Here is a 15,214-nt window from a genome sequence, read left to right as displayed (position 1 = left end):
TGCTAGAATCCTAGGACACTGGATTGAATTGTAGTTATTCAAAGAAATAAAGGAAGGGATTATGGACAGACAAAAACAAGCGATGCCTACTAAATTTATGCTTTTATTATACAGTATGCATAGGTCAACACATACATGTAAACAAATCCAGGATGTTTACATGTGGCAGCTATCCTATTCAGCTGCAGATATACCTTATCCCCCAAGGTAGACAACCCAAAGCCCCATCCAACCACTGTACCAATTCTGTTTGGCAATTAGGAAAAGTAATTCTTAGAGAGTAATTTGATTGGAGGGTGGCAGAAGCTAGATTATGACAAGTTAAGGTGAGATTGAGTGGTGAGAAAGAGGAACCAAAAGATACAGATCACAAAGAATCATTTTATTATAGTGTTAGAGGAGTTTAAAGGTAGGAAAGTCATACAAAAGGAATAAAAAGATAGCAGTAAAAAGATGCACTACAATTTTTCTGTAACATCAGGCATATACCAGGACAATTGGTCCCTTATTTAAAGGTTCTATACCTGTGAATTAGTCTGTATTAAGTAAATGGTATGTTTTATAATGCTTACTGAGTTCTCAATATTCTTATATTTTTGAGTAATAATCACTGTTATATTTTCTGTGTCCAAAACTAGATACCATCTTTAACCTCTATTACAGTGTCAATTCCTTTGTGAGATTTTGTTTTGTTACAGTAAAAAGATTATGTATTATACAACAGATAATTGACAATGAGAAAGTAAAAATATCAAAATAGTAAGTTTTTGCTTTGGTATCTTCTATAAAACACAGAGTTCTCTACTTTGGCATGGGTAGATAACTTTGGAGAACCCAGACTGTTTATTGAAGTATTTGTTTTCTTATCCTGTATATATTGTCGTGTTGTATAATGCTATTATCTGTTTATCGTTAAACTTTCTTTTTATTTTTAGCTGACATCTGAAATGTTTGAAGCAGATCTTGAGAAGGCATTGTTGCTAAGTAAATTAGAATATGAAGAACACAAAAAGGTATTTACACATTTATGGATTTAGATGTTTTAGGTTTAAGTGGTCAAAAGTTAGAACCACCCTTCCTGAATTTTGTATAAAAGTTCTTTAAAGTTTGTCCTAAAAATTTATCCTTGTGACAAAGTAATTAACATAAAGTTTTCATGAGATTTCTCCTCAAGTTCTTAGAGATAACAGAAACACAAACACTAAGCTTTGTCCGGTGATTTGGAATGTTCAGTTAAGAAATTTCACCAACCAAGATGAAGGGGAGAGAGGAAATGAGGCTAATAGCAGATGATTTATTTTAACTTATTTTAAATGAACCTAGAAAATAGTTAAATTTTAAAAATTTAAGTAACTGTGAGTACAGGGGCATCCATTAAGAGACCCTCTGCTAGAGATACACTGCTAATTAACTGAAGTAAATAGAAGGACATTTCTGATAATTTGGCCTTGTGAATTCAGCATTTATCACTAAGCTTTGATATTGGGCTGTGTGTTGAAATGCATTCTACAGCTTGTAACTGTAGGGACATTTGCGCAAAAAGTAGTGTTTGTTTCCATTTTCTATGTTTAAATTGAGCATTTATATCATCTCCATATTATTTAACATTTTAGTCCTTTATATATATTGGGAATTTTTTTTGGTCTGTAAAGTTTATTCAACTTGTGATTACTCAGTGGTTGATCATAAATGGCCTCTGGTCATGCTTAAGGGCCTTTATACTATGTACACTAGCTTCTTCGCTCAAGAGGAAGGGAGGAGAGGAATTAACATTTACAGTAGATGAGTTTGCTATTTATTTATAGCTCAAGGGAAGAGGATGAAGATTGCTGTTAGACTGGACTTGGTACACTATATGTGTTAGTTTCATTTTCCATGTCCCTATTCCTTTTATCCAGAATTATCAAGAATAACTGTAATCCTTGTTGTTACGTGTGTAAACAGACAAAGATAAAGACATGGTCCAAGCTGTTGAGTTCAATGGAAGGAGACACACCCATAATTGTAGTGTATTGAGAGGTTTTATGTTTTCAGTGCAGTGGGAATTCAGGAAGATAGAAGAATTTTCTGTGCTTTTGATGGGGGTGGGTTTTAGGAAAGGATTCTTTTTATTTGATAAATTTGAATGTTACCATTTGTAAATTTAAGGTGTACAGTGTGTTACTTTGATACATTTATATATCGTAATATGATTGCCAGTGAAGCAATATTCATCATATTACAGCATTGTAGTATAGTATTATTGACTATATTCATTATATTGTACATTGGATCTCTGTGGTTTATTTATTACTCATTATAAGTTTGTATACTTAAAACACCATACCCCCATCCCCATCCCCATCCCCTGGTAACCACCATTTTACTCATTTTATTTTAACAGGTTTGACTTTTTTTTTTTTTTTTTAAAGATTCCACATATAAGTTATAGCATACTGTACTTGTCTTCCTCCGTCTAACTTATCTCGCTTAGCATAATGTACTCAAGGTCTATCCATGTTGTCACAAATGACAGGATATCTTAGGAAAGCGTTTTTAAAGTGGAGTCTTACTCAATGTATTAGAAGTTCAGCAGTAGGCAAGAGAAAGTAGGCATTCTCAGGGAAGGAGTAACAAGTACATAAGACATGTACACATGAAAGAGTAGCGTTTTGAAAAACTATAATTTATGGACCTAGAGTTGCTGGAGATACTGCTACCAGAATAGAATATAAAGAACCTCATGTACAGGCTAAGGAGGTTGAGTTTTATACATTTGTTGGCAGAGAGCTATTGAATATTTTTAACTTTCAGATTGATTTCAGGTTTTCATTTTAGAAACTTATGCCATAACAGTGTAGAAGATGAATGGAGGGGCTAAAATTAGAGAGTGTTGCAGTGTCAAGCTAGAGAAGATAGGGGAAGTGACAGAAGGTATGAATAAATGAGAATAGATTTAAGAGATCTTTAGGAGATAAACTCAACAAGACCTAGGGACTAATTTGCATATGAAGTGTATAGGAAGAATAAGCAAGAATGACTGAGGTTTCTAACCTAGACAGTTGTGTAGATGATGGTGGCATTAAGCAAGGTACTTACTAGAAGATCAAGCAGGGAAGGCAGGGTGAACATATTTAGTTTGCAGATGTTTATTGAACATTCTGTTTGAGTTGTCTGTACATACACAAGTTATCAGGTAGAACTTTAAATTTTGAGTTTGAGGAACAACAGGTATAAAGCATGAGAAGAATGGGTTAAGAATGGAATAATGGTAAACAGCGGCTGCATTTTTAAGAATATAGTTGGGGAAAGAGAAACCAGTGAAGGAGACTTAAGAATAGTCAGAAGTGTATTGAGAAAACCAAGAGATGCTTGAAAACAATGTCTTTGGGTTTGGCATTGAAGAGAAGGTTGACTTTAATTTTAGTGTCAGAGACTAGCAGAATCCAGATTTCAGTGTGGTTAAGAAAGGAAATTGACTGTAGATTATTGTGTTAAGTTTGGTCCTGAAATGAAGAAGAGGGTGGCAACTAGGAGTTACAGACCAAGGAATACCTTTTTATTTTTATTTTAGTGTTTAAGAGGGAAGAGATTGAATGTATAAATAAACAGGTGTCTTTTTATATGGTTTGGCTAGCCTATGTTTTGATTTTCTTATTTGCCTCTTATCTTTAAAAAATAAAACTTTAAGAAACATATTGCCCATTGGTTAGTTGATTTTACTAGTGTTAAACCAAGCTTAATTATTGTTGGTAATTTTTTTTAGGAATATGAAAATGCTGAAAATGCATCAGCTCAGTCAAGGGTTATGAATAAAAAAGACAAAAGAAAGACTCATCAGGGAAAAGACAAACCTCTCCCAATATCACTAAAAAAGTTTCAATCTGAAGGTAATATACATATGAAATCTATTACACTAGAGAAGCTGTTCTTAGTCCTTGTATAATTTCATTTTAAGTACCTCTCTAATTTTTAAAATAAGTAAAGATTGTTTTATTAATATGTTACTTAGAATGTAAAAAATGTAAACCTGCTTGAAAATAAACTATTTCGGGGTTAAAGTAATTTAAAATCAGTCATTAAAACCTCATAAAATTTCAATAAGAATTTGTCTTTATGTAATTCTGAATTTGTTCCTTTTCTAAAACTCACTGAAAATAAAAATTGATATTTGTAGTTTTTGAGTCATCTTGAAACATATTGTCCTTATACATAAATTGATTTGGCTTACACTAGACCAGGAATGGTATTTTCAGATTTCATCCATTATTGGTCAACCTCTTCAAGTTATCTGGAACTATATCTTAGAAAATTAAAATGTAAATTTTTAGAATGAGACTTATTACCAGAAATCTCTTTATAATATCATTTGTATTGGTTTTATTGAACAAAGAAGACAGAAGGAAATTATACCATCCACTGAACTTTCGAAGACAGAGCACAAAGCACATTATTTTTGAATTGGGAAATGGTGAAAACTCTAAGTCTGTGCTGTATAATATGGTAACTACTATTCATGTGTGGCAATTTAAAGATAAGTTAATTAAAATGAACTAAAATTTAAAATTCCTTAGTTGCATTAGCCACATTTGGTGCTCAGTAGCCACATGTAACTAGTAGCTTCAATGTTAGACAGCACAGGTATAGAACATTACTGTCATCACAGAAAATTTTAATGAAGAGTGCTGTGCTTATACCAATCAGAATAGTTGCTAACCGGATAAACAACAAGGTCCTACTGTATAGTGCAAGGAACTATATTCAAAAAGGAAAAGGAATAGTTGCTGACCAAATGAACACCTGTTTCTTCATTGACCAAGAAGTCAGTTTGACTGATGAATTTAAGCTTAATATGTTGGGCATTTGTTCCATGAGGATTAATAAGACCGTAGCAATAATCTAAAAAAAAAACAAAACCCCAAAATACTTTGTTTTCAGAAAGAAGCCTACCTGTGAAGTTAGGAATAAATTTAGAGGATCGTATTTTCATTTAAGGATGAGGAAACGTTTCCCTATAGTCTGCTTCTCTAAGTTGCTTTGTTTCGGGGTTAAAAAGAACAGATATATGTTAAATTTCCAACTTTAGTAAGAAAGATTTTAATATAAGAATTATGTCATTAAACACTAGGCAGAGACATGAAAAGAATGCTTTTTAAAACTTCTTTATTTTTCATATGTTTAAGTACTATGTAAATTTATTAGATGCATTGAGAAAAACATTAGTATGATAATGTTAAAGGGAAGCTGTACAACTATTTCAAAGCATGATTAACACAGTCATAGTACTTCCCTGGGTTTCGGGCATCACATTGTATACTAAGTAGAACGTGCTAGAAGAATGACTGGATAACCCACCAGGATTTGGTAGTTTGACGAAACATGTGATTTTGACATTTACTGGGTTTATGGACTCTATTCTGATCAACAGATGCTTTAGAGAACTGGACCAGCTTTTAGATTCTCAAATAGATTTCTCATAAGAAGCTATGCTATTAAATTATTTTTAGTCCTTGAGAATGGAAAATTTCTGCTGTGCACGAGAAGCATTGTTAAATATTAGATATCCTGATCATCTCCAATTTAAGAACACTTGCTACCTATTTGTACTTTAGTTCAACCTTATATCTGTGTGGATTCCCTATGTCTTCCTTGTAATCACTTCCCAGAAATACTGTTGTTACTAAGTCAATGATGTGTTTAATTTGGATATAGTTATGCCATCTTTTTTGTATTCATTTATAAACATACATTAATTTTTAGGATTTTTTTCACAGTATTATCAAATCACTATGATATGTATTTTTAAAATTAAAAAAAAACTAGGTAACAGTTTTGAAGGACACAAATTACTATTCTACCTTTTATTCCACAAAGGCAGTGATCTGTACAGTTTTTACAGTAACAGTACCTTGTGATTGATTTTAGACATACTTACCTCCCTGCAAGTTCTCCCCCCCCAAAATTATGTGAAACCACAAATCTAAAGTATATGGGATTCAAATGTTTAAAATTTAATAATACACCTTGGTATGGGTGGCATTTACTGGGATAGAAGTCTTTTAAGCTGAGCAAATTAGTAATTATATGGTAAATTTTAACATCGTATCCCTAGAAAAGTAAATCCTGATGTGAGTCCCAGACAACCCCCAAATGTCTTCTGTAACTCTTATTATAATTTTGAAATTCTTTTCAATAACTTTGTTTAAATATTTTTTACATACTGAAATATTTTATATGTTTATGTCCTTCAGTAAAGTCTCACCATTTTTTTTTCATTTACAGATCACATTAGTAAAAAGACTGAGGTAAGTAATATTATAACCATCTTTATTCTAGAAAACACTTGATGGTTTTTTTTTTTTTTTAATTTATTTATTTTTGGCTGCATTGGGTCTTCGCTGCTGCGCGCGGGCTTTCTCTAGTTGCGGTGAGCGGAGGCTACTCTTCGTTGCAGTGTGCGGGCTTCTCACTGTGGTGGCTTATCTTGTTGCAGAGCACGGGCTGTAGGCGCACGGGCTTCAGTAGTTGTGGTTTGCGGGCTCTAGAGCGCAGGCTCAGTAGTTGTGGCGCACGGGCTTAGTTGCTCCGCGGCATGTGGGATCTTCCCAGACCAGGGCTCGAACCCGTGTTCCTTGCGTTGGCAGGCGAATTCTTAACCACTGTGCCACCAGGGAAGCCCACTTGATGGTTTTAAGAATGATACTTTAGTGTTTAGCAGTAAGTCTGTTTTGAGACATAGCTATTTAACCCATTAGCTTGTCATGAATGAACTCAATCCTGTCTCTGGCAATTAAAAGGATATAAAGTACGTTACAGTAGAATAAAAATACTATTTGCATGCAGTATAATATCGTTTGACTTTAGCATCCTAATTGTTGTGTGTCCGAAGGTTACCACATGTAAGCTTAAAATTTTAGGGAAAAGTGGTGTAACACTTCAATCTTTACTAAAAAACATCCTGAAACCATGACTCAAGATATTTTGGAATTATGGAAATTGTGAGGTAAGCTGTGATTTTATAGTTTATATCTGTGGATAAGATAACCTGATCATATACTTCTCTTACCATTCACCATTAGAGGGTAGTGCAGCCTACACATAATTTCCTAGTGTTATTGGTTACTTTTTTTCTTTTAAGACTCTAATACAGCCTCTATAAACCTTTTAGAATTGGAAGATACTACTATAAAATATCTTCTAATATTGAGGAAGTTACTAATGTTAGAGTTCTTTTGACTTCTTTAGGTAATAATTGAAAGTTTTATTATTCTTCTGTTACATATTATTCTTGTAATTCCATTAATTGATTTTTTTTAATGGTCAGATGTTCCTTGATTTCACTTTAGAATGCATACATGGTTTTGAGCATTTTTTACTGTTGTTTTAGGTGTTTTCTTGACAGGTCAGGGAAATGAAATCCACCTCTAAAAAAACCACATCTAAATAACTCTTTGACTACATTAATAATATAGTCCTCAACTGTGCACACAAGCACAAAATTGATTTGTTGTTAGATGATAGAAATTCTTTTAAAGTTATTTACAAACCACTGTCACTGTTTTTAGATTAAAATTTAAATGACTGCAAATATAGACAGTATTATGTTTGAAAGTGGAAAACATGTACTTTTGGACTGATTTCAATTTTTTTTTACCCATTGATTTATTTGGAAGATAGTTTTACGCAAATGAGAAAGCAGATACAAATGGTACACACTGTTCTTGATACTACCAGCAACTGGTAGTGGAGGGAAAAATAATTTTTATAAACTATTCATGCTTGCTTTTTCTTCTTCACTGATTTGAAAGAAAAAAATGCAGACTGACAGGATCTCATCTATTTAATATATTTAACCCAAGTCGTATTTAAACAAGCATAGGTATGTGACATAGCATATGTTTTGTCTCCCATTATAGTTTTAGAGCTGTTTTCTATTATTAAATAATTTGATGTGTAATAAAATTCACTTTGAGTAATCCTGATGATTAAGACATTTTAAACATTTGTAAATGCATTCTAATTATAATTTATTTCCTACATAACTGTTTTAAGAAATTGGTCAAAAGAATATGTAATTCACATTATCCTATGACACTTGTTAAAAATATACCAAAGTTATGTTGTATTTCTGTTAGAATTATTACCTATTTTCTCGGGACTTGGATATTTAAATGTGCAATGGTTATGCCATTGTTCTAGGAATTTAGAAAAACTTTTTTCTGGAGAGTTAAAAAAATAAGTCTGAAAAAAATTCTCATTTCAACTCTAAAATGAGATATGTTTTCTACTCCTAAAAATGTACTAAGTTTTGTTACCTTGTATGCTCAATAATTGACTTAATTCTTTCCATATTTAATATGTCACTTATGCCAAGAGATTTTTTCCCATGGGTAAAATTCCTAACCTCTGTAGAGAGCAATATGCATGGTATCTTAGCCATCCCCTTTTAAGTCAGGAGTTTACTGGGTAAAATTCAAAAAAGAAGAGATGTTTACTTTATTGCTTGGTGAGGATGAGTACTTAAACTGCCTGTATATTTCTGTAGCTGCTAGCTAAACGTGTTCTCAGGTTAATTTCATCATTCCCCCTTTTCTTTCTCCGTCCATCTTGGTTATATGTTATTAATCTCAGTGTTTTCTTTTCAGTTCCAGTTCTTTTTAATCTCTCTCACCCTAAAACAATTGGAATAAAAATGACATTTGTAGGAGTAGAAGGTGGGAACAATTAAATTGTCTTTGTTAGATGTCCAGGAGATGTTACACTGTTAAATCAGTACCCTCCCCATTATTTGCTGCAATAGTCAAGAAGATCCCAAGAGAATTCTAGACAAGCAGAGTGAATAATAGAATAGGTGCTCTTAAAAACCTCAACTAATCATGCCTTTAAGGAACATTACTTGATCCTTAAAGTTTTTTTGTTTTTAATTTTAACTTGTTGTCTTTTTAAATGTCAGTGCTTCTGGATAGAGTATCACGTAGCTACTCCTTTCTCTTTAGCCCCACTTTTATCAGGCCTTCCCAACTCCAGTCCTTCTAATGCCACTGAATAACTTTAAAAATTTTAGTGATCATCATATGTCTTGCAGTCTAAAAGGTCAAGTCTTCAATAAGCCTAAATAGACTACCTCTAGAAGAGAATGCAAGAAGTTGTAACAGTGGTTGCCAAAGGGTGGGGAAGAAGGGGTTCCTGGGACAGGGATAGGAGAAAGGCTTACTTTTCACAATATAAGCTGTTGAATTTTCTATCTAGTCTATGTACTACCTATTAAAATTTTATATTAAGAAAAAGCACTGGGTGAGAGAAAGAACCGGGGAAAAAACCCAGTCCTATGTGGCTCCACAGCCTATTTCTTTTTTATTGCACTGTGCTTTCAGCATGTCTGCCTTGGATATATGAGCTTGTATAAATAATTTATTCATTTTAGATCCTAATTATATTAGCTAAAAAGTAAGATGTGGGATCTGTTGATTTCTAAAATTATGATAAATGGTCAGTGTGTGACTGAAATTATTATATGCTAAAAAATGAACCCAGTAGTTAATACTACCAAAACACAGAATAGCAATAATAGATCATTAAATTCTAAAAACAAATAAATTCTCCTGAGCTTTAAAAAATCTCACCTAAAATCTGACTTTACCTAAGCAATTCAGCCTATATCCTACCCCTCTCAATGTCCTGAATGCATTTTTCTTCCCATGCCTTCCCTTATTCATGTTTATTATATTTGTTAGCTCTCTTGGTTATAAGTAACAGAAGCTGAACTCAGTTGAGCATAAGCAAGAAAGGAGACACTTATTTGGTTCATATAGCCAAACCATGGAAGAATAGGGAAAGAACTGGCCTCATAGTTACTGGAGCCATGGATTTTATATAGCCTTAGGATAGTTCATTTTTCTCCCAAGTCTCAGTTACCATTTATGGCCTCACCTCATGGCAGTTCACGTAGTTACTGGGGGACCTCAGGGTTACATCTTTATAGGATTTCCTATAAACTATTAATTAGCTCTTGAGGCTTGATAGAGTGAAGTTCAGGTGTTTTTTGTTGTTGTTTGTTTTTTGGAGAAGAAGGGAGCAAAAGTATTTCCTGGGTGGTGTGTCACACTTCCTGTCATCTCAGCATCAGGGGGCATAGAATGTCTGGTTATTATGTTAAAATTGATCAGTGGTTCTATCATTCTCCAATAAAAGGAACCACAATTTCTTGGAGAAATGGCTCTACTTCTAGGGCTGCAACAGGGTATATGTAAGATGAGCCTGGAGCATCTTGTAGTGCCAGAAAATAAGGAAGTGCTCAAAAAACAAAAGGATAGGCTTGGGGCATATCAGAGGGACATAGGAACCAACCTGAAATACTTTGCAATGGCCAGAGCTGGGACAATATGAGAAACAAAATAAAATCCCTGAGTTGATACTAATATAAATAAGTTATTTGAATAAATGAGAGACAAGAGACAAATCTCCCATACAGAAAATTTGCAGTAACTTATATGATTTATTCCCCCTCCAGGAGAGGGAGCTTAACTCCTTCCACTCCCCTTAAGTGTGGCCTGTATTTAGTAACTTGTTTCCAAAGATAGAGTACAGAAAGGGAGGGAAAATAACTACACTGGAGAAACCTGGCAAACACAGCCTTCACCAGGTGATCAATGTTATATTATTAGGGATAAATCATGTTGATAGCAGGTACCCTTGATACGATGTGAAGAGAATGGCCTATTCCTCTGAAAACACATGTCTAATCATGAGAAAAACATTAAACAAACCCACATCAAGGGATGTTCTACAAAATACCTGACCAGTATACCAGTATGACTTGAAAATATCAAGGTCATCTAAAACAAAGTCTGAGAAAATGTCATGGATCAGAGAAGGCTAAGGAGACAGGGTAACTAAATGTAATATATCCTGGATGGGATCTTGGAACAGAAAAAAGACATTAGAGGAGAACTACTTCTAGGGAAATCCAGATAAAGTGTGGAGTCTAATTAGAGTAATATACCAATGTTGGTTCCTTAGTTGTAATAAATGTACCATAGTTAAGAAGTTATCAACAGGGGAAACTGGGTGAGAGAGATATATGGAAACTTTGTACTATGTGAAACTTTTCTGTAAATCTAAGACTATTCTGCAATTAAAAGTTTATTTTAAAAATTGATTAGTGGGTTCAGGTTTGTGAGCCAATATAAAGTTTCCCATCAGACTTTCACGTGATGCTTTTAGTAGCTGTTAATGATTATTTGCTTGATCTGTTATTTCTTTAGAGCTTGTTCTTCATTAAATTTAAATTTATTACTTCAGGAATACATGCATACAGTAATAATTGAATGGTAGAGTTTATGAAACCAGTAGTATCCCAGCTATTGTCATTCTCTTACTACATTTTAAAGTCCTTCTCATATTTCAAGATTGACTCTGTGTCAAGCCATGCAAGAGTATTTAGAGTTCTTCTGAACGTGCTGTATTTTTTCATACTACCTTGCCTCCCATGTATTCTTCCCTTCCATCTTTCTCAGTGGTGTCTTGTCTGTGGATAGTTGTTAGTTCTTGTGAGGGGGAGTGAAATCAGGAACAACCTATGTCACCATGTTGGTGATGTCACACCCTTTCCATCTTTTTTTATTTGGCTAACTATGTGTCAGAACTCGGCCAAAGAGTCACTTTTTCCTGGAAGGGTTCACTAATCATGGTCTTATTTAGATGCCCAAACATCCTGTGTATTCTTAATATCACTCAACACCCTGTTTTATCATTGTTTTGTTTCTTCACTGGAATTTGAGCTTTTGGAAGTCTGCGACCATATCTTACTGCTTTAATTTCTTTGGTAGTCCTAACTCCTTTCACATAATAGGTAATGTAAATGAATGTTGGTTGATGAGTGAATGTTCTGCTTTCTTTCTAAAACTTTCTCTAGCCTTTTTTGGTCTGCTTCTTCTGTGTATTTTTATCACACTGTAACAGAAGCATATAGGTTTTAATTCCTCTGCCAGTTCAAGCACATTGTTAGGGCCTTCATGGAGTTCTGCATTAAGAAGAATTTTAAGACTGCATCCTTGCTCAGCAAGAAAAAGTGCCACACTATCAGTTAATTATGTTTGCCATTTATAAAAGAGGAAGAAGTGGCTGCATGCTTTACAGGTATTTGCCATCCCTGACGTGTATAGAAGAGTGCTTAATTATTGTGTTTATTATTATATCGTGTGTTGGTTTTTGTCTTTCGTAGTAAATTGTGAGTTCCGTGAGAGTAGCTGATATGTAGCATAGTACTAATTGCATAGTAAGGGTTTAACAAATAATTATTTCAAGTCAAATTCAAGACTTGAGTTCATCAGGGTCTGTTCTAGGGGAGAGAAGAAAGTAGACTTATCCTATATATACTGTCATCTTTAATACTATGCTTATATAAAGAACACCATTATTTTGATTTCCTCTTGGAATAAATTCAAAGCACTTAAGTGTGGCAAAAGAGGAATAACATACAGATGGAGCATTTTGAAGTTTACATGTTACTGTATATTAAAGTATCTTAAAACTATTTGGGGGGTTTTTTTCTTTGTTTTTTTTTAACTGTAAAGCTGGGAGGCTATTCTTCTAAGAGTTGGCATGGAGCCCTTAGAAATATGAAAATAATTGTTAATCAGTGAGTTTATACTTGTCAGTTTACTCCATAAATGATGTGTTCTTCAGATAGGAAACAGGTACTCAGTGGGAAGCTAGGTTTATTAATTGAAGTATAATTTGCACACAATAGAATGTACCAGTCTTAAGTGTGCAGTTTGATGAGGTTTGACACATACATGAAGTTATATGACATACATTTCTATCAAGATAAAGAACATTTTCATTACATTACAAAAAATTCCCTTCTGCCCCATCGCAGTCATTCTCTCATGCCCTCCCCTGTCCCCCACAGGCAACCACTTTTGTGATTTCTACCATCATAGATTAGTCTTGCCTCTTTATTTAAAATAAAGCATACAGTATGTTATTCTTTGGTCTGGCTCTTACCCTCAGTAAAATGTTTGAAGATTCATCCTTGTTGTTGTGTAGGAGTAGCTTTTTCCTTTTCATTGTTAAATTATATTCTGTGGTGTAAATGTATCACAGTGTGTTTGTTTATTCATCCTGTTGATGAACATTTGGTTTGTTTCCATTTTTTGACAGTTATGAATAAGGCTGCTATGACATTTTAAAAAACAGCTTTATCAAGGTATAATTTATGGATACTATAAAAGCTATCCATTTTAAGTGTACTATTCAGTGGATTTTAGTATATTTACAGAGTTGTACAGCCATTACCATAATCTAATTTTGGATTATTTCCATCATCCCCAAAAGGAACCTCGTGCCCATTACCTATACCCCTTTTGCCCTATCCTCCCCTCTCCCCTGGCCTAGGCAACCACTAATCTATGTTCTGTTTTTATATATTTGCCTATTCTGGACATTTTATATGAATGGAATCATAAAATATGTAGTCTTTTTTAACTTCTTACACTTAGCATGATGGTTTTTAAGTTCATCCATGTTGTAGCATGTATCAGGACATGCTACAGTTCCTTTTTATTGTTAATAGCATTCCATTGTATTTAATTTTATTTCTGTATTCATCAGTTGGACATTTGGGTTGTTTCCACTTTTTGGTTATTGTGAATAATGCTGCTATGAACATTTGTGTACAAGTTCTTTTATGAACATGTGTTCAGTTTCTCTTAGGTAAAAACCTAAGAATGCAGTTGCTGTGTCATGGGGTAGATGTAACTGTAAGAAACTACTAAAGAGTTTTCCAAAGTGGCTGTACCATTTTACACTTGTGGAAGTATAGGTGGGAGTTTGCGAAATAAAGAAAGTTATTTTCGCATTCCTTGCAGGGAGGCTGACAAAAGGTTTTTTATGATGCTAGTCTTAGTTCCTTGCACTAAACTTTAAATGAAAAAACATTTTCAATAATTATTTGTATTCCTCTATGCCAGTAACAGCAGAAAGTGTAATTTAAAAGCAAAATGCAAGACTTCCCTGGTGGTCCAGTGGTTAAGACTCTGCGCTCCCACTGCAGGGGGCCCGGAGTGAACCCCTGGTCAGGGAACTAGATCCCGCATGCTGCAACTAAGATCCTTCATGGGGCAATGAAGATCCCATGTGCCGCAACTAAGACCCAGTGCAGCAAATAAATAAATAAATAACTTTTTTAAAAAAGCAAAATGCTTTTTACAATAATAGATTATAATAATACTTAGAAATAAATCTAATGAAAGGTCTGTGAGACCTATATTGGGAAAATTATAAAACTTTATTGAAAGATAGTAAAGACTTAAATGGAGACACATACCATATTCATGGATTGGCAGACTTATTATAATGGGGTCACTTTTCCTCAAGTTAATCTATAAAATCAGTGTAATCCCAATTGAAATCACAATTTAGTTTTTAAAATAAAAATGAAATCACTTCTAAAAATTAATGTGAAAGTGCAAAGGACCAAAAATAGCCAAAATGCTCTTGAGGAAGAAAAAGAAAGGAGGACTTGAGCTATCACATATCCAAGATTTTTTTTTATAAAACTAATAATTAATACTGAAAGGATTTGGCACAGTGATAGACAAATAGACCATTAGAACAAAATGGCCCATAAACAGACCAACCATGTATGTACCCTTGATTTATAACAGAATGATGTGGAGTATTACTGGGAAAAGGATGTACTTTTTAGAATAAGTGGGTTTTGGGGGCCAGCTGAATATATTTATGGAAAAAAGAGATTGGATTATTACTTCACATCATACACAAAAATTCATCCACAGTGGATCAAAGACCTAAAAGTCAAAGGCAGTGTTCTTTTAGGTACAAATATAAGAAGAATATGTTTATGATTTTAGGGTAAGGAAGACACAAAACCCACTAGATTTAAATCAAGGACTTCTTTTCATCAAAGTAAATTAGAAAAGTGAAAGGATGATCTCCAGAGTAGGAAAAGATTTTTTTCCAAAGAAGAATTCAATTGAAGAATGGGTGGAAAAACAAGTACTCACAAAAGAGGATATTTACATGTCCTTAAAAACATACAAAAAGATGTTCACCCTCTTTTGTCATCAGGGAAATGCAAATTAAAACCACAGTGAGAATATTATTTATCCTCCATGTTGGCAAAAATCAGAGTCTGATGATTTGAAGTGTTGCTGAGGATACAGCATAATGAATAGTACACTGCTTATGAAGAAGTAACCTGTTATAAACA

The 15,214-nt window shown here is 33.7% G+C and overlaps 1 protein-coding gene across 6 annotated transcripts in view; it reads left to right on the top strand.

Annotated features, from left to right (window-relative positions):
* Positions 1-15,214, top strand: part of GKAP1 (G kinase anchoring protein 1) — an 81,031-nt gene that overhangs the window by 19,796 nt on the left and 46,021 nt on the right. For all 6 annotated transcript variants that reach the window (XM_030832782.3, XM_030832781.3, XM_030832779.3 and 3 more), the window contains exons 5-7: positions 936-1,013; positions 3,746-3,869; positions 6,262-6,284. In XM_030832782.3, coding sequence (XP_030688642.1) covers positions 936-1,013; positions 3,746-3,869; positions 6,262-6,284 — 225 coding nt within the window. The remainder of the gene's footprint in view (positions 1-935; positions 1,014-3,745; positions 3,870-6,261; positions 6,285-15,214) is intronic.

This window comes from Globicephala melas, chromosome 6 (genome assembly GCF_963455315.2).
Source record: "Globicephala melas chromosome 6, mGloMel1.2, whole genome shotgun sequence".
Taxonomy (NCBI): Eukaryota; Metazoa; Chordata; class Mammalia; order Artiodactyla; family Delphinidae; genus Globicephala; species Globicephala melas.
The sequence above is the reverse complement of the archived record's forward strand: the minus strand, read 5'-3'. Positions and strand labels throughout refer to the sequence as shown.